Here is a 20,060-nt window from a genome sequence, read left to right on the forward strand (position 1 = left end):
TTGAGATATAGTTGATTTACAGTGTTGTATACGTTTCAGGTGTACAGCATAGTGATTTGCAGTTTTTCAAGGCTATACTCCCTTGTATTTTTAACTCTCAGTTAAAAGCCTTGTAAACACATGAGCTTTGTTTCCTCAGCTTACCAGAGGTGCCTTTACTGGTTGATGTGCCTTGCTTATCTGCTCAGTTGGATGACTCAATTCTTAACATAGTGAAAGACCATATTTTCAAGCATGGAACGGTAGCGTCTCGCCCACCAGTACAGATAGAAGAATTGATAGAGAAACCCGGAGGCATCATCGTACGATGGTGTAAGGTACGTAATTCAGGACTGTAGAAATGGCTTCAGCATTATGGATTTGAGAGTTGGGGGCCTTTACGATTTTTTTTTATTAGTTGCCTTTGAATGTCTTCTTCTCTGCATGAACAGAAGTGCCCTTTGCTTTACAACTAAGGTCACAGGGAACCTGAACTGAGGTAGCTCTTCCAGTTGGGATAAACACTTTCGAAGGTACTTTATAAAATCTCTGTATCGAAATGTTTCCCATCACATATTTCCCAAACTTAACTCTTGGTGACTTGAGGATCGTTCAGAATTAGAAAAGTCAGAAGGTGATAGTGAATATTGGGTGTTGGATATTTTTCTGTTCAACACTGAACTAATACCTCTGAAATAAAGGTTTAAAGTATGGTTTTTTCACACTCTTAGCATTGCCAAGAATTTTGTATATTCAATCATATTATGCGTGTGAATTACCATATTTTAGATAAAAACCATGTCCAGATGAGTCATGATGTCTTGGCTGTTGACAGATAACATCATTCAGAGGTGGGTGGTCAGCTTCTGGAAACTCTTTTCTTTTTTTTATTGTTTTTTGCTTTTTTGCGGTACGCGGGCCTCTCACTGTTGTGGCCTCTCCCGTTGCGGAGCACAGGCTCCGGACGCACAGGCTCCGGACGCACAGGCTCAGCGGCCATGGCTCATGGGCCCAGCCGCTCTGCGGCATGTGGGATCTTCCCGGACCGGGGTACGAACCTGTGTCCCCTGCATTGGCAGGCGGACTCTCAACCACTGCGCCACCAGGGAAGCCCTGTCTTCTATTAATTTTAAGGAGTCCTTTATATATTTCAGATATTAACTCTCTCTTGGTTATATGAATAATGTAGTTTTGGGATACTTGTCTTTGAATTTTGAATGTCTTATCTTTGGCATTAATTGTTTAGAAGTCATGCCATTGCTTCAGAGGAAGCACATTTTTTTCATATCAGACTGGGGTTATAAAACACATGGTTCAATAAGGAAAACAAGGGAAATAATAATGGCACGTTTCCTCTGACCTTCCTGAGAAGAACCCGTATTCAGCATGTGGACCTGTATGCTTGGCCCCAAATGCCCCCATTCAAAGTTCCTAAGTAGTGATGCTGAGAGAAGTTATTCTCTGACTTTTACCTAACGTAAAGCCTTTCTCCTCAGGTGGATGACGACTTTACCGCCCAAGATTACAGGCTCCAGTTCCGTAAATGTACTTCCAGTCATTTTGAGGACGTGTATGTAGGCTCTGAAACTGAATTCATAGTATTGCACATAGACCCCAATGTTGATTATCAGTTCAGAGTCTGCGCCCGAGGAGATGGCCGACAGGAGTGGAGTCCTTGGAGTGTCCCCCAGATAGGTCATTCCACGCTGGTGCCTCATGGTATGCTGTTGCCTTCTCACTCCTGAAGCTTAACTGTTTATGAGTACACGTATCCTGTGCTAAAGGCAGCACACTGACAACCCTTTTTCCTAAGGATAGACCCTGAATTGATGGAGAATAACATGGAATATGTCTTTTACTTCCTGCTCAAATTGCTTCATGTGAATTTTGAGAGATTTTCATTCATTCTTATCTTCAGAGTCCCTGAATAGTGCCAGGCAGGATTATAAGCATCCCTAAAACCACAGAGTTTAAATATTGCATTAGAAGACTGCAACATTTGACCCAAACCTTCAACGTATATCTTGATAGAGGCTTTTTCTTAGAAGTCTTAGAATCCAAAATTGACCTCTCCTATATAACTTTTTATAAGGATTTAGAAAAAAAAAAAAGATTTAGACTTGGTTAATTACTTCTTAATCAGGTTGGAATAAGCTCAAGCGTGATTTTATTAGGTAAGATAACACTCATTTGATCTTCCTTGCCAAAAATGTGTAGGAAGAGACTAAAATCTTTCTTGTGATTTGTAGGATTGACCATGACACCCTGTCACTGAATTTTTCCTTTCATTGAACTTGCCCATGAACCCTAAGTAGCGTCTTCCACTTCCAAGTTTTATTTAATGTGCCTGTGTTGAAGATATTCCCCAAAAGATTCTAACAATTTACAATATCTTTGCTTTTTAAAAAGAGTGGACAGCTGGCTTTGAGGGGTACAGTCTGAGCAGTCGAAGAAACATAGCGCTTCGGAATGATGCTGAATCGTCCGGTGTTCTCTACTCCAGCGCTCCCACTTACTTCTGTGGGCAGACATTAACATTCAGGCAAGTGGATATGAAAAGATCTGTCTGTCATGCCTTAGGCAGTAAGTGAAGTACACAGAGCATCCATGAGCTTCGGATCCAAACAGTCCTGAGTTTATTCCGTCATTTCTAGGTAGTGTTACTTTGGAGCAATTTACTTGTTTCTCTTTGCTTCGCTTTTCTCGTATGTATTCACAGGGTTATTATGAGCATGAACTGAGATAATGGGTATAAAATGCCTTGCTTCTGCCTGATAAATAGTGTGTGCTCACTGTGTTTACGTCTTCTTTATTCTTGGTAAATAGAATACCTCTCAAAAATCAGTCTTAAGCGTTCAGAGGTCCCCAATTTTTTTTTTTCTTTGTGAATCAATAAGAGCAAGTATCTGTGAGAGACAACCTATCAGAGTAAACACACTATATGTATAGTCTCTATAAAATAAAATTGAAAGCGTGCCTCTCCTGCTGCCAATTAATTTTCTATTTCTTCATCCATTTCTTCCTGTATTAGAAAAATTTCCTTTTTCTTGTTTTCATGTTGTCTGAGATATAGTCTCTGTGGTCCTATTTCTAAATAGCTTTTCCTAAAAACCAAAGCCCAAACTTTGATTTAGGAAAGTGAAGCTTGTCTGATGTTCACCATACACACCTCAGTGTAGCAAACTCTCCTCTAAGTTTTAAGGTGTGAGATCATAGGATTTTATTGTGAATGCTTGTTCCAAGTTCCTCTTGGTCTCAGTCCCTTGTTGTATAAGGCATGGAGTGTATCTGAAAGTTTTATCTAAGCTAGTGTTGCCATGTTCTCCACCAGCCAAGTCATTTGAACTGGCAGCATGATCAGAATGCACTAGTTTATGCTTTGTCTCTCTTTTTTTTTTTGGCGGTACGCAGGCCTCTCACTGTTGTGGCCTCTCCCGTTGCGGAGCACAGGCTCCGGACGCGCAGGCTCAGCGGCCATGGCTCACGGGCCCAGCCGCTCCGCGGCATGTGGGATCTTCCCGGACCGGGGCACGAACCCGTGTCCCCTGCATCAGCAGGAGGACTCTCAACCACTGCGCCACCAGGAAAGCCCTCATTTTTTTAAAAAATAAATTTATTTGTTTTATTTTTGGCTGTGTTGGGTCTTCATTGCTGTGCATGGGCTTTCTCTAGTTGTGGCCTGCAGGGGCTACTCTTCGTTGTGGTGCGTGCGCTTCTCATTGCCGTGGCTTCTCTTGTTGAGGAGCATGGGCTCTAGGTGCGTGGGCTTCAGTAGTTGCAGCACGTGGGCTCGGTAGTTGTGGCTCGTGTGCTCTAGAGTGCAGGCTCAGTAGTTGTGGTGCACGCACTTAGCTGCTCTGCTGCATGTGGGATCTTCCCGGACCAGGGATTGAACCCATGTCCTCTGCGTTGGCAGGCGGATTCTTAACCACTGTGCCACCAGGGAAATCCCATTTGTCTCTTTTTTTGGACGTATCCAAAATGTGTTTATTGGGATGTTTTCCCATTCATCTTGATTCCCGGGGCTTTTAGTGCTGCTTCCATCTGAAGGAGCACCCTTCTGTAAGCCTTGCTTTTCCTCCTGTAGGCTGGCAGAGGATGGTAGAGCAGCCAACACACAAAACTACTGTTTGTGCATGGCTAGAGACGGTGGTGATTTTATAGTATCCTGGGCATTTCACATCCATGAAATAGGAATTGGGGCTCTGCACCAGGCGCTTCTTCTTGTGTTTCCTCTTCTCCTCTTCTGGAGAGGGATGAAGGAGAACCTTTGCGAGAGGCATGTTCTCGTGAGGAGGTCGTCACCATCAGAAACCTTGTCTCACTTTTGACACCTCCTCTCACCCCTCACGTTATGAAAAAAGAATAACTTATTAACCAGAAAAAACTAGCAGAGGAATGAGGAGTCTGGTACCTAACATCTATTTAATTATTCCCCAGGTAATCAGGAGTTTTCTGTACTAACAAACCTCTTCTCTGCTGATGGCCCTTGTTTATAGAAATACTCCCATTAGTGAGTCTGCTGAGAACAGGGTACTTCTGTATAATGATAGGACTTCCTGAGTTAACAGATTCAGGCCAGATACCTCAGATCATAGTAAGAATAATACTCATAGTATTACAAATTGCAGTTAATATTTAAATTGCATTTACTATGGTACTATTCTAAGCACTTTACTTATATTAACTCATTTGATTCTCACAATAACCCAATGAAATAGGTGTAGTTACCCATTTTAGGGATGAAGATACTGAGGCACAGAGAAGTGAAGTCATTTACCCAGTGTCACATAACTGGTAAGTGGCAAAGCTAGGATTTAAACCCAGTCTGGCTCCAGTAATTTTAACCACTGGTCTGTATTGCTTCTCATTTTTCTTTTTTCATGGGAGAGTAAACATGATTTGAGTTAGTGTGGAAATGTATAGTTTCTCCGCTACTGTGTCCTCAGCTCTTTTCCTTTTCTCTCTTCTATGATTTTTATCCCTGGGTGATGGTGATCTGATGCTCTTTTTACTTTTAGCTTCTCCCTCTGTGAACACAGGGGAAGGTCTGATAGATGATCTACTTAGATTTGTTTCTTAAGTCATTCAATAAATGTATATAGATTACGACATTGGAAATTACACACATTGATTTAAACCCACGTACTGTCTGTGGACAGTACAACACTTAGTCGGCCTCAGTAAACCATTAGTTCCTCCCTCCTCCTCCAAAGGGGTCCCCCTTGGTAGGGTGATTAACTGAAACTTATTTAAGCTCAGTATTATCTTAGCCAGACTGTTGCATTGTTGTCATTTTTCCTTTGAATGTGGATTGAAAATGTTTTTCTCCTTGCTTAAAGGAATTTCAGGCATTGGCAGTTAAGGCAGAGGATGTGAATAGAGTGTTTGTATGGGGCACCTTCACGCATGGGGTTGGGGGCAGATAGGCCTGCTTGAATCAAGGTAAACTTTATTCAGCTTTTTGAGGGCCTCATAGTCAGAAGGGAGATTATACTCCTGCAGCCCTGCCCTGTTGCTCAGCCCAGTCGATCCCTGCTGAAGTTTCTGGAATCCTTAGAACTGCTGACACCAAAGGAACCTGTTACTGGCCGGCTTTTAACAGTCTCTAGAGCCCAGTCTCATGTGGTGCCCGGGTCTGCTAGCAACCCCCTCCTTCCAGGCCTCTCTCTGATTTCCTGTCTTGAACATTCCTGCTTTCCCTTGCTTCTAAGATTTCCCATTCTTACTGTTTTTTAAACCATACTTTTCTCTCTGTCTATGAGTCTGTTTCTGTTTTGTAGATAGGCTCATTTGTACCGTATTTTAGATTCCACATGTAAGTGATATCATATTAAACCCTAGCTTTTAGTTTGTTTGTAGAGGGAGGATTACATGAAGTCAGGGAGACATGTCTGCTTTGGGATGTTCACATATAATAGCTATTCCTCCCAGATAACCTAAGGAATATTCCTTAGACTTTTTTTCCCTGTCCATATCCTTCTGTCTTAAACTGCTTTTCTAAAATGTAAGGACAGTTCTGCTCGCCTGTGGTCTTTGTGAATGATGCTGATTGTTTCATACAATCCTATTCCATTCAGATGGTACTTACAGTACTTGGTATTGTTGGGAATGCAAAGTTTAAGAAAAAGAAAAAACTAGAATCTTATCTAACCACAGAATAGGCAGTTTATAAATTATAAAGTATAAGAAAGATCCTGACTGCTGTGGAATATAGAAGAAGGAAGAGTTACTTCTAGATGAGGGGTTGGTGAAGGCTTTATCTCAGGTAGGGCTGAAAAGGAAAGTTCAAGTAGAGAAACAAAGCAAGAACCAAAGATACGGAGGAGAAAAAAATATAAAGAACGGGAAGTAATGAGCGTGAATGGGTTTTATAGAGATGGGAGTATAGTCAGAACCTCAGAAAAGTACGACATTCTTGTGGACAGGCTATGTATATTTATTTATTTTTCAATTTCTCAAAGACTTGCCCCTTGGGAGCTCACTTGTGCCCATTTATAAGGAGGGCATTTGATACCACATACAGAGGTCTTTTTCTTTTTTCCTTTTGCCAACAAAAGTCTTTACCAAGTAAAACCAAGTCAGGTTCACATTTCATTGTCTTGGGAGTCATGCTCTGCATTTGACTTTTCATGAATTCACGAGTTGATCTAGGCTACAAAATAATAACAGCCAGCTCACCTTTGTCGAACCCTACTGTGTGTTACTTCTTAAGTATTGAGTTAATGTCTGTAAATCCTCATTACATGCTCAGGAGGTAGACACATTTTATAGATGAGGAAACTGAGATGTAAAAAGATTAAACCACCTGCCTGAGGTTGTACAGATTCTTCATAGTAATGCTGAGATGCAAATCCTAGCAGTCTAGCCCTGTAGGACTCTGCTTGGACTTAGAGTGAGTTGGAAGGCCATTGGAGGACATTGAGCAAATGAATGATGTGATATGACATATGTTTTATAAGTCATTTTGGCTGCTGGGTGGAAAATAGTCTGTACAGCGGTACAGGCTGGAAGGAGACCATTTAGGAGGCTGGAGAGGAGGAGCAAAAATATTACCAGAAATGAAGGGAAGGCTGTATTCAGCATTCCAGTATTAATCTTGGTGATGGCTAATGGTGGCTTGGACCAGGATGGAGCAGTTGAGGTAATGATAAGTGGTCAGAATCTGGATTTATTTTGAAGGAAGAACTGATGGGATTTATTGACAGGTTGGTTGTGAGGTATGAGAAAGGAGTCAAGTGTAACCTCAGGGTTTTTGGACTAAGTAACTTAGGGTAGAATTGTCATTTACTGAGGTAGGTAAGGCCTTATAAGGAGCCTATTTATGGGTGAATATCAGTTCTTTCACAAATTAATTTGAGTTCCTTATTAGACATGTAAGTGAAAATGGGGGGTAGAGACAGATATACAAATCGGGAGTTCAGTGGAAAAGACCAGACTGGAGATATTAATTTGAGAGTTTTTAACATATAGATGTGTGTTTAGAGCCGTGAGACTGCATGAGATTAGCCAGGGAATGAGTATAGGGAGAGGACACTGGAGAACTCTTAACATTTAGCTTTTGGGGAGGAAAGAACCAGCAAAGGATTCTGAGGAGTAGCAGCAAGTGAGGTAGACGGGAAAAGTGGGAGAATGTGGTGTCCTGAAGCCAAGCAAAGGAAGTGTTTCCAAGAGGAAGTAGCGGTCAATTATGTCAAATGTTGCTGACCCAACAGATTAGAAAAGGACTGAGAATTGGCCTTTGGGTTTGCAGCGTGGACGTGGATTGGGGACCCTGACATGAACAGTTTCAGGGGAGCTGTGGTGGAGGGAAGCTTGATTAGAGTGGGTTCAAAAGAGAGATGGGATCTTTGGGGACCAATAGATGCATAGTAGCACCATAGTTCTGAATTTTTCCACTACTGGAAACTTTTTGGAGAAATAAAGAGGTGGGGGGTAGGGACCCATAAGTACTTTTTCAACAGAACTAAGAAATACAGAAAACTCAAATTCCAAATTAGCTGTAAAGGCCCCCTAAGACACAACTAGCCTGGAAATCATGAGTTTGCTGGCCAGTCTCAGAAATCTCCAAATATTCAGTCCCAGAAGGAGAAGACTCCACCCTAAGACTATAAACGGGGCCAGGACTGAACAGTGCTTGAGTGTTCTTGAGGAAGCAGAGAGAAAAGGTGGGAAAAATGTCCAGGGGAGTCACAGTGCATCATCTTAGGAAGCAAGGACTGTGTCCCTTGGTGACAGTGGAGAGTAGTTTATAAGCAGCCTTTGAAGAGAACTGAGGTCTGGCAATAGAAGCTCTTTTGAACCAGATTAGGTTTTTGAGTGTCAAAGGAGATGTGGCTTCACAGAAGAGCCATATTATAAGGCAGGACCTTCCTATAGCAATGGAGGACAGGCTGTAGAGCTGTAAATCTGAAAGTCACCCTTCACTTAGTTGTTTTTTTTTTTTTTTTTTTTCTGGCCACACTGAGTGGCATGTGGGATCTTGGTTCCCCAACCAGGGATCAAACCCAGGCCCACGGCAGTGAAAGCACTGAGTCCTAACCATTGGACTTCCAGGGAATTGCCATCTTCATTTAGTTTTTTAAAAAATGGCTTCCATCAGTGTTTTGCAATTTTTTTCTTGTCTTGTTACACTGGCTAGGAAGTATAATTTTGAGTAGCAGTGTTGAAAGCAGACATCCTTGTCTTATTCCAGATCTTAGCAGGAATATATTCAGTCTTTCACATTAAGTATGATGCTAGCTGTAGGGTTTTTTTGTAGACACCCTCTATGAGGTTAAGGAAGTTCCCTTCTATTCTTAGTTTGCTGAGAGTTTTATCTATAAATGGATGTTTAATTTTGTCAAATTATTTTTATATATCTATTAAGATAATCATATGGTTTTTCTTCTGTTGATATGGTTACAATGATAGATTTTTTAACATTGGATCAGCTTTGCATTTCCATGAGAAACCCCACTTGACCATGTATTATTCTTTATATATGTTGCTAAATTTAACTTTTATATTTTTTTGAGGATTTTTATGTCTCTTCAGAAGAGAGATATCTGTTTTTTCTTATGATGTCTTTGGTATCAGGGTAATTGCTAGCCTCATAAAGTGAGGTGGGAAGTATTTCTTCCTCTTTTATTTCTTAGAACTGTTTGTGAGAATTGGTATTATTTCTTAAATGTTTGGTAGAGTTCACCAGTGAATTCGCTATCCTGGAATTTTTTTTGTTGGAAGATTTTCAATTTCTATAATAGATATAAGACTATCAGTTTCATTTTAAGAGAGGATAAAAGCTATTTTAGGATTTGTATAGTAAGGAGTATATTTCTATATCAAAAATCCTTGTTTACTATGACTTGATAAGACATCCCTTCCTTCTCTGTCTTTTTCCTGACAGGTCAGGCTGTGCTATGACCCTCTTTTTTGACATATGGCTTATTCTTTATTCCTTGGGCTAGTTTCCTGTTAGTGACACAGGCCAACTAGCTGTGTTCCTGGAAGCACTTGCAGTCTTCCCAGCAGTGTGTGAGGGTCCTGACTGATGTCACTGCATCCTTGTCAGTATTACTGTTTTTACCTAATTTGTAGCTGTAGGACATAATAATAATTTCATTTTCTTTCTTACATTTATCATAAACTTGGATATTTTTCATAATATATTATGATATATTAGCCAAGCAACTGAATTTTTGGATCTTTGCTCCAGGTGTTCATTGTGAGAAGAAGGAAGTTTGAGATGATATGAGAATTTGCCACTTAAATCCAGTCAGTTAGCCAAAGTGCCAGAGTAGTAGGAATAGATTAGCTTTCTTGCTGCCATCGAAATTTTTCCTTTTTGTTCTGAACCATGTTCTTTCTCAGAATACTTTACCTTTGAGAAAAATTATCACCTAGAACTTTCTACATGACTCTATGTAATGGATGCATTCCTACCAACTTGTGCATAAATTGATTTTTTTAATTAATTGTATCTCCGAGGTCACTGTACCCTACTATGAATTATTTTGTATACCATTTTTCTTTTTTTATATACTTTTTATATTTGGATGATTTATGGCAGAGTTTCTTATAGGACTTGTTTATGTGAGAGAACCACTTGGGTAGTTTTTTAGGAAATAATGTCCTGACTACTTGTCTTGCAATTTAAAAATTCAAAGATTTTAGGGACTTCCCTGGCAGGAAGTCCAGTGGTTAGGACTTGAAGCTTTTGCTGCCAGGTCCCCAGGTTCAATCCCTGATCGGGGAACTAAGATCTCACAAGCTGTGCGGTGTGGCCAAAGGGGGGAAAAATTCAAAGATTTTAAACTTCCATTCTATTTCTTAGTGAGCTGTGAAAATAATTCTTTGTTAAGGCAAATTAGCTCTTTACTTTCGTGGTTCATTTTATATTCAGAGAAACTTTTATAAGCTTTTAATGCCAGGCTTGTCTTACTTATCAAATGCTGTTAAGTAAGATGCTTTTAGGAACAATTTTGTGATTTATTCAAATAAGGAGTTTTTTTCCTTCTTCCCAGGATTTTAGTTAATTTCAAGAAATTTTACTTGCGTTAATTATTTATTTAAAAAGTTTAATCACAGAAAAAAATATACACTTGCAATGAGCTAGCCAAACTCACGGTTGAGAGCACAGTCCTCTAAAACATTGCCCTCACTTCAGATACCAGCTGCAAGTTCAGGGGTCCCCAGGGCCAATGCTCAGGTTTTATAATTTGCTAGGATGACTCATACAGCTTACGAAAGCACTTCACTGGACTTCCCTGGTGGTCGGGTGGTTAAGACTCCGCTCTCCAATGCAGGAGACTCGGGTTTGATCCCTGGTCAGGGAACTAAGAGCCCGCATGCTGCAACTAAAAGAGCCCGCCTGCTCCAACTAAGACCTGGCTCAGCTAAATAAATAAATATTAAAAAGAAAGAAAGAGGGGCTTCCCTGGTGGCACAGTGGTTGAGAGTCCGCCTGCTGATGCGGGGGACACGGGTTCGTGCCCTGGTCCGGGAGGATCCCACATGCCGCGGAGTGGCTGGGCCCGTGAGCCATGGCCGCTGAGCCTGCGCGTCCGGAGCCTGTGCTCTGCAACGAGAGTGGCCGCAACAGTGAGAGGCCTGCGTACCGCAAAAAAAAAAAGAAAAAAGAAAGAAAGAAAGCACTTCACTTATGATTACAGTTTTATTATAGCAGAAGGATATATAAATCAGAACCTGCCAAAGGGAGGAACTCATAGTGTGAGATCTGGGAGGATTCCAAAGACAAAGCATACATCTCAGGGATGCAAGGCCTTTTGGCATGACAGTACTTAGAGTATTACGAACCAGGAAAGCTCACTCAAGCTTTGGTGTCCAGAGTTTTTATTGGGATTTTATTGTGGAGGCATGTTTGATTAAATCATTCCCCACCTAACTCAATATCCACCTCCCGTGCCCTCCTAGGAGAATAGGCTGACATCATGTAGCTCAGAGCCTCAACCCTGTAATTATATGATTGGTCTTTCTGGAGTGACCTGTTCCCATCCTGAGTCATTTTGTTAGCATAAACTATCTAGGGGCCCACCTTGAGCACCTCATTAGTATAAACTATCAAGTGTGGTCTGAGGCACCCACCATGAATAACAAAGACACTCCTATCACTTGGGAAATTGCAGTGGTTTAAAGGTTACCTGCCAGGATCAAGCCAAATATTTCATCACACAATACTAAACACACGTAACTGCTGTCTTCCATCTATAATTAATAATACTAGCAGGTTTTTATTTTTTAGGAAACAACATTAGGGATGTTAGGGATAAAATTCAGGTATCTTGTGTTTCCCACATCTCTCTCTCTCTATGTATATATTTATCCAGTAGTATTTTGTGTATTTTTAAAATCTTTATAAACATGATTTCAGACTTACAGAAGAATGGCAAGAATAGTACAGAGAATTCCCAAATACCTTTCACCCAGATGCCTCAATATTTGCTTCATCATTTTTCTCTCTACATTTTTTTTTTTTTGACTGCGCCACGTGGCATGTGGGATCTTCCCCAACCAGGGATTGAACCCATGCCCCCTGCAGTGGAAGCATGGATTCTTAGCCACTGGACTGCCAGGGAAGTCCTCTACTTTTTCTTCCCAAATCATTTTCAGTGATTATTTTGTAAAAAGAGATTATCAAAATCAGAAAATTAACATTGATATACTATTATCTAACCTACAGACCTTACCAGATTTAGTTGTCCCAATTAATGTCCTTTACAGAAAAAAAAGATCTTGGATCATGTGTTATACTCATTTGTTATGTCTCTTTTAATCTGGAACAGTTTCTCTGTCTCAAATTTTATGATATTGGCTTTTTTTTTTTTTTTTTTTTTTTTTGCGGTACGCGGGCCTCTCACTGTTGTGGTCCCTCCCGTTGCAGAGCACAGGCTCCGGATGCGCAGGCTCAGCGGCCATGGCTCATGGGCCCAGCCGCTCCGCAGCATGTGGGATCCTCCCGGACCGGGGCACGAACCCGTGTCCCCTGCATCGGCAGGCGGACTCTCAACCACTGGGCCACCAGGGAAGCCCAGATATTGGCATTTTTTAAGAGTGTATGTCTGGTATTTTATAGAATATCCCTCAGTTTGGGTTTTTCTGTTTCCTGGTGGTTAGATTCAGGTTATGCATCTTCAGCAGAAATATTATAGAAGTAATACTGTGTTCTTCTCAGTGCCTTGAATTCTTTTGTATATATACCCAGAAGTGGGATTGCTGGATCATGTGGTGGTTCTATTTTTAATTTTGTGAAGAACCTCCATACTGTTTTACATAGTGGCTGAACAAATTTACATTCTCACCGAGAGTGCTGGTACTTCGTTTAGGATTTTTATTTTTACATCTATTGTCAGCAGAGTTGTTGGCCTGTAGTTTTGTTTTCTTGTAGTGTCTTTCTCTGACTTCGGTTTCAGGATAATGTTAGCCTCATAAAATAAGTTTGGAAGTATTCCCTCCTCCTTAGTTTTTTTTGAAGAGTTTGAGAAGGTTTGTTATTTATTCTTCTTTAATCATTTGGTAGAATTCACCAGTGAGGCCACTTGGTCCTGGGCTGTTGTTTACTGATGGTCCTGGGATGTGGTTGATTACTGATCCAATCTACTTTCTAGCTGTAAGTCTGTTCAGATTTGCTGTTTCTTTATGATTCAGTCTTGGTAGGTTGTATATTCGTAGAAGTTTATCCGTTTCTTCTAGATTATCCAATTTCCTAGTATATATTATTCATAAGAGTCTCTTATAATCCTTTTTATTTCTCTGGAATTGGTTGTAATGTCTCCTCTTTCATTTCTGACTTTATTTGTATGTTATCTTTCTTTTTCTTAGTTAATCTAGCTAAGTCTGTCAATTTTGTTGCTCATTTCAAAAAACCAACGTAGTTTGGTTATTTTTTCTTTTTTTAAAATAAATTTATTTATTATTTATTTTTGGCTGCGTTGGGCCTTCATTGCTGTGCGAGGGCTTTCTCTAGTTGTGACGAGTGGGGGCTACTCTTCGTTGCGGTGCCCAGGCTTCTCATTGCAGTGGCTTCTCTTGTTGCAGAGCACAGGCTCTAGGCATGCAGGCTTCAGTAGTTGTGGTGCGTGGGCTCGGTAGTTGTGGCTCGTGGGCTCTAGAGCGCAGGCTCAGTAGTTATGGTGCATGGTCTTAGTTGCTTCATGGCATGTGGGATCTTCCCGGACCAGGGCTCGAACCCGTGTCCCCTGCATTGGCAGGCAGATTCTTAACCACCGCACCACCAGGGAAGCCCACGTTTCACTGATTTTTTTGTAATGATGTGCTTTGATTCCTTTCTCGTTTTCTTTAGTGTATCTTCTATGAGTCTTTTCTTTGTAGTTATCCTAGGGCTTACATAAAACATCTTGTAGTTATAACAATCTATTTTAAGCTGACAGCAACTTAGCATCAATTGAATACATATACTCTACACTTTTACTTCTTCCTCCTCCACACTAATTATTGATGTCACAAAGTACATAGTTTTTATATTGCGTATTCATTGACATATATATATATATTTTTTGCGGTACATGGACCTCTCACTGCTGTGGCCTCTTGTGTCACGGAGCACAGGCTCCAGATGCGCAGGCTCAGCGGCCATGGCTCACGGACCCAGCCGCTCCGCGGCATGTGGGATCTTCCCGGACTGGGGCACGAACCCGTGTCCCCTGCATCGGCAGGAGGACTCTCAACCACTGTGCCACCAGGGAAGCCCTGACATATTTTTATAGTTATATTTTTTACACTTTTGTCTTTTAATTTCTACACCAAAATTAAAAGTGATTTATGCACCACTGTTAAAGTATTACAGTATTTATTTGCCTATATACTTTTACTAGTGGCTTTATATTTTCACATACTTTCATGTTGTGTTTAGTGTCTTGTTGTTTTAACTTGAAGAACTCCTAGCATTTCTTATAAGGCAGGTTTAGTGGTGATGAACTCCCTCAGCTATTGTTTATGTAGGAATGTCTTTATTTTTTTCTCATGTTTAAAGGCCAATTTTGCTGAATATTGTATTTTTTTTTTTTTGAATATTGTATTTTTGGTTGGTAGGTTTTTTTCTTTAATCACTTTGAATATATCATCTCACTCCTTTCTGGCCTGTAAGAGTTTTCATTAGAAATACACTGTTAGTCTTATGTGAGTTCCATTGTACATGACAAGTCACTTTTCTCTTGCTGTTTTCGAAATTCTCAGTCTTTGACTTCTGACAATTTGATTGTAGTGAGTTTCAGTGTGATTCCTTGGGTTCACCCTCTTTGGAGTTCTTTCGGCTTCTTGAATCTGAAAGTCCATTTCCTTCCCCAAATTTGGGGAATTTTTGGCCGTTATTTCTTTAAACATTCTGCCCCTTTTCCTCTCTCTTCTCTCATAAGTCTCTTAGAATTTCTTCACTCTCATTCTTTTTTCCTTTTGTTCTTCTGGTTGGGGTATTTCAAACGACCTGTCTTCAAGTTTGATGTTTTTTTCTTCTGCTTAAGTGTGATATTGAATTCCTCTCATGAACTTTTCAGTTATTATATTCTTCAGTTCCAAAATGTGTTGTTATTTTTAAAATTTTCTGTCTCTGTAGGTTTTCTAATTTTGTTCATGCCTCATTTTCTTGAGCCTGTAGAGCATCTTTATGATGGATATTTTGAATTGTTTGTCAGATAATTCATATACCTCTATTTCATTAGGATAATTTTCTGAAGATCTCTTTCTTTTTTTTTTTTTCCTGTCTGAGCCAGGTTTCCCTGTTTCTTCATGTTTCATAATTTTGTGTTGGGATCTGCACGTATGGAAAAACAGCCACCTTTCCAGATCTTTATGGCCTTGCTTCATACAGGAGAAGACCCTCACACATGAGCCCAGCTAAAGATCCGGGGGGCCTCTGAAACCTTTTCTGGTGGGATATGACTTCTCTGGGCTTGTGTGTGCAATTTCTCAGTTAGAGAAGCTTGATGGTTTTTTAGGAGCTCATAATCTTTTGCTCCCTCTGGTGCCTATTTGTGGCACTGCAAGTCCTCTGGTGCTACAGCAGCAGGGTGCCTTCGCCTCTCTCAGGCCTCCAGGGTATGCTGGCTCCCCATGAGGTGAGACATACGATTCCTTTGAGCAGCTCTGTGAAAAGCTAGCACACCAGAAGCAAGTTGTCGTCTTCTCCTTCCCTCCCATGCCAAACTGCACTGCCTGCAGGATGCCACCCCTCACTTTTCTTTGGCCTTTGCAGCATTCAGGCATCCGTGCTATGCCAGTTCTGTCAGTGCTCCAAATGAGTCATGTCAGAAACCCGTCCTTCAGGCCACCTTCCAAAGAGCTAGAATGCTGGAGGCATACTCCACTCCTGTGATTCCTTTCTCAAGGAAAAGTCAGGAGTTGGGCTGTTCTTGCCTGGCGCCAAACTGTGGTAGCTTGGAAGAGGGGTTGACGTGGGGCCAGTGAAATTGCTCTTCTTATCCATTTCAGTACAGCTGTTTTCAGCTTTGTGCTCCTTTGGGACTTTTTAGCTGGATTCTGGAAATCTCATAAAGGTATTTTGGTCTGTATATCGTTTTGAAAGTGGTGTTTCTGTGGTAGAATGAGTCCTGGGACGTACGATTCTGCTGTATTTGCTGACATCGTTCTCCTCCTCCCCGTACTTCTTTATGCTGCTGGTTTAGAAGTGAGATGACTTAAGAAACGCACCCACATGTTTACTATGAACCTGTATGTTTGCCACTTTACAAAGAAAAACATTTTGAGGCCACGTTGAGTATAAATAATCTCATCTTCCCTTGATAAATCTACATTCTGCTCCTTTGCTAATTTTTCTTTTCCTGTCCTTGCAAAGTCTGGCTTTCTGGAATGCAGGGAAAGATGACCCTGGTAATAGGGATGTAGATTGACCTTTATATCTAAGTTTCCCATTTCTAGAGTACATGATGATGTATTATTTGAGACTAAAACACAAAAGGAAATGCTTAAACTTTCTATGTATGAAGTTCTGCAACCAAAATATGTCCATAACTGTATTATCCTCTTTTGAAAAAGATGATAATGCTTGTTTTTAAATTCTTGATAAACAGTAATCTAATCATTGCACAGACTCTCATACTGAAGGTTTAGGTGATGGCAGTAATGGTCACATTCATTATAATGGCAAATATGACACATTTTCTACACGTCTAGAGCCAGAATATAGAATAGCAATGTGCTGTCATAGTTACAAATAGTTAACGTCGACTCTGCAGTCAGAATGCCTGAGTTCATGTCCTAGTTCACCACTCAGCTAGGTGATCAGCATCAGTTTATTTAACCTTATTTTTTTGTGTGTGCCTCAGTCTCCCCATGTATAAACTGGGTATGATACTAATAGTACCTACATCATGGGTTGTTATGTGAATTGAATGAGATGATTTATAGATAGATAAATAGACACAGAGTTTTTAGAACAGTGCCTGGAATTTAGGAAGTCCTGCCTGAATCATCGTTAGCTGTTCTTAAGAGTAATTGTGATGAGATGGCTCTTTTTAAGCATTAGATATCACGTTAAGTAAAAAAGATTAAATGACCTTTCTACCTCATTGACAGAGTTGAAACTGTGGGACAGCCAGACAGAAGAGACAGTATAGGAGTGTGTGCAGAAAAACAGAACGGATATGACTCCCTGCAGCGGGATCAAGCAGTTTGCATTAGTACAAATGGTAAGAGGGAAATTACTGCCGTTCTCTTTGAAATCTATGATTCACTGTAGGAAGATTTGAATCAGTTTCAATATCACACATTTATAGCAGAAGGTGAAGAAGTTTAGGTCTTAATGGCATATCTATGTGGCTGCTATGTACCAGGCATTATTCTATACCCTTTAAAAATAACACATTATTTAATCCTTTTAACAGCTTTTTGAAGTGAGGAGTAGTATTATATCCATTTTGTAGTTGATAAAAACAGCCACAGAGAGGTGAAGTAGCTGGCTTAAACTCACATAGCTTGGAGGTGATTGAGCTGGGATTTTCACCAGGCGGTTTACCCCTGGATTCGGTGTGCCTGGGTGATCTGAATTCAACATAGATTAGACAATATAAATTCGGCATAGATTAGGGAAACGGGGAGAGAGTTTACATCTGTAGTGTTCTTTGGTCCCTTACTTTGCAGTAATCACACTTTTAAAAATCACTGCCAAGATGTATTAATATTTTACTGTGTGGGTCAAACAGTAGGTAGCACAAGATTCTTGTTTATTCCATGTGAAACAATCTTGTTCCACAGGATGTAATTTTATAAAGGAGTCAAGTTTCTTTTGATGCCATCCATATGGGAAACTCATGGTCTGTATTTCAAAAGAGTGGAACCCTGGACCAGAACTCTAAAAAGTTATTAAAGCTTTAACTTCTTCTTCTGCCTTGGGGATGGGGGTTAATTAACATATTTAACTGCATTTATCTTTGACCAGTTGGCATTCCAAAATGTTTTCTTTATCTGAATTAGGAAATTAGCTGTATCACCAATAATCTAGAATCTTGTTTCCGTTCTTAGTTATTGCTCACATATGAATGACTCTTTACCTTAACATTTTAGGTGCAGTTTTTGTAAATGGAAAAGAAATGACTAATCAGTTGCCCGCAGTTACTTCTGGGTCCACTGTCACATTTGACATTGAAGCTGTGACTCTAGGATCCAGCAATAATAACGAAGGTGGAAACATCAAGCTTCGAGTAACTATTAGCTCAAATAACAGAGAAGTGGTGTTTGATTGGTTGCTCGATCAGTCTTGTGGTTCTCTTTACTTTGGATGCTCGTTTTTCTATCCTGGGTGGAAAGTGCTGGTATTCTAGATTTTCAGATGATTGGCTTTGGGTTTGCAGGGGTTTCACATAGCTTTCCTCAGCCCAGTTCAGTTGTCATTGGTTTAAAAAATGGTTAGATTCATCTCTCAGTTAAGTCATTGGAAACAAATTATTTACTGGATTTATTTTCCAATACCTTAGCAATAAGAGGCGTGAATATTGTGGACAAAACAGTAATGCAGTCCATTTTATTTTTAGCATAGTGTTAATTGGAATATCACATCACAATAAAAATCAAATTGGCTTTTAAAAGTGTGAGGCGATATAGGCAGCCCTATGTACCTTTCCACTGTACTTCTTTTTAAAGTTGGCTGTAAGAACACAAAAATGTAACGTAACTTTTTTTTTTAATTAAATCTTTATCTTTTAAAGATCCAAGGCCATCCAAGACTTTAGAATGAATAGGCAAGAAGAGACCAGGTAGAACGTGCCACCATGTACGCTGTAATGTACACTCTCTTGTGTGTTCTCCACAGGAGTGTTGAATATGCTCTTCGTATTCAGGGATTTGTAAGCAGTATTGAATTTTATCTCATGTTCAGTAATCTTTAAGTCCCAAAAGCATGATAATTTTTGTATTTTAAAAAATTACTGGGCTTCCCTGGTGGCGCAGTGGTTGAGAGTCCGCCTGCCGATGCAGGGGACACGGGTTCGTGCCCCGGTCCGGGAAGATCCCACATGCCGCAGAACGGCTGGGCCCGTGAGCCATGGCCGCTGAGCCTGCGCGTCCGGAGCCTGTGCTCCGCGACGGGAGAGGCCACAGCAGTGAGAGGCCCGCGTACCGCAAAAAAGAAAAAAAAAAAAAAAAAAAAATTACTGAGCAAATGTCTACAACAGGCAACGTGTTTTCTTTTGTTCTTTCCTTACAGTTCAATTCACGATAGGCTAGAGGGTTTTTACAGGGTAAAACTACTTATGGAAGTAGTATGCACAGCAGTGTTAGCCATGTCCCATGTTTGAAATATGCACAGGTGCATATCCAGCCTCAGTGACGTGCATGTTGTTCTTCCTAGGGTCTGAGCTGCAGTCCAGTTTCATGTCAGTTTCATAAATGGTCTTTTAGTGGACCAAACAAATGTAGGGTAAATACTTGACCTATTTTTTGGAAAACTTAAATTTGTTTAAAATATTTATTTGAAGGACTTAGGATGTAAAAATGATTATCTTGCTATATAACAGCTTAAGATCTTTTTTCTTTAATGTGAATTTTTTTTTTCATTTTTAACAGAAAAGTGGAAAAGCAAGTTTGATATTTTTGTGAGATAATTTATTTGGGGATTCCAGTTCCCTATTAGACAATCATGACCTTTTCCCCTTGCCTTTTTATATTATAAGTAAGCTGTTTTTCACTTGCTTAGTGACTGTTAAGAAGATGTGCTAGAATGTAGATGCCTCGTCCAACTGTCTGAAACCAAATAAAAAACTAAAAGGTATATGTGTGTATTTTTTTCTTTCATGAGATTTAATTAATTCAGGTTTACTTTTTTAAGTAGAGGGAGAAAAGTCATCTTCACTTTTAAGTGGGAGGATCCATATGTATATAAAATGAATAAGTTATATAACATATATATTGGCAAGACTGTACTCCCTCCAAAGGGTCTAGGGGAGAATCCTTGTCTCTGGGAGCTTCTAGTGGCCGCAGGCATTCCTTGACTTGTTGCTGCATAACTCCAGTCTCTGTCTTCCCATGGCCTTTGGGCTTTGTTTTTAGCTGGGCCGCGGCAGTCCTAACTAACCCCCGGACCACCAGGGTATTCCCTCCTTTGGTCTCTTAAA

At 40.3% G+C, this 20,060-nt stretch overlaps 2 protein-coding genes across 2 annotated transcripts in view; one reads left to right on the top strand and one right to left on the bottom strand.

The window, feature by feature from the left end:
• The window catches only part of CRLF3 (cytokine receptor like factor 3), a 36,651-nt gene extending 16,961 nt beyond the window's left edge, over nt 1-19,690 (top strand). Inside the window, exons 4-8 of the mRNA XM_082860526.1 lie at nt 140-317; nt 1,476-1,698; nt 2,389-2,521; nt 17,029-17,141; nt 18,016-19,690. Of these exons, the coding sequence (XP_082716652.1) occupies nt 140-317; nt 1,476-1,698; nt 2,389-2,521; nt 17,029-17,141; nt 18,016-18,272 (904 nt within the window). The 3' untranslated portion in view covers nt 18,273-19,690. The remainder of the gene's footprint in view (nt 1-139; nt 318-1,475; nt 1,699-2,388; nt 2,522-17,028; nt 17,142-18,015) is intronic.
• On the bottom strand, nt 3,997-4,262 carry LOC309975076 (small ribosomal subunit protein eS27-like; the record flags this gene model as incomplete). Its single annotated transcript, XM_082859997.1, has 1 exon — nt 3,997-4,262. The coding sequence occupies one exon, from the start codon at nt 4,260-4,262 to the stop codon at nt 4,008-4,010; it is 255 nt and encodes an 84-aa protein (XP_082716123.1). The 3' UTR covers nt 3,997-4,007.
• Nucleotides 19,691-20,060: the final 370 nt, after the last annotated feature.

The sequence above is a fragment of the Leucopleurus acutus genome (assembly GCF_964270905.1).
Source record: "Leucopleurus acutus genome assembly, chromosome: 19".
Taxonomy (NCBI): domain Eukaryota; kingdom Metazoa; phylum Chordata; class Mammalia; order Artiodactyla; family Delphinidae; genus Leucopleurus; species Leucopleurus acutus.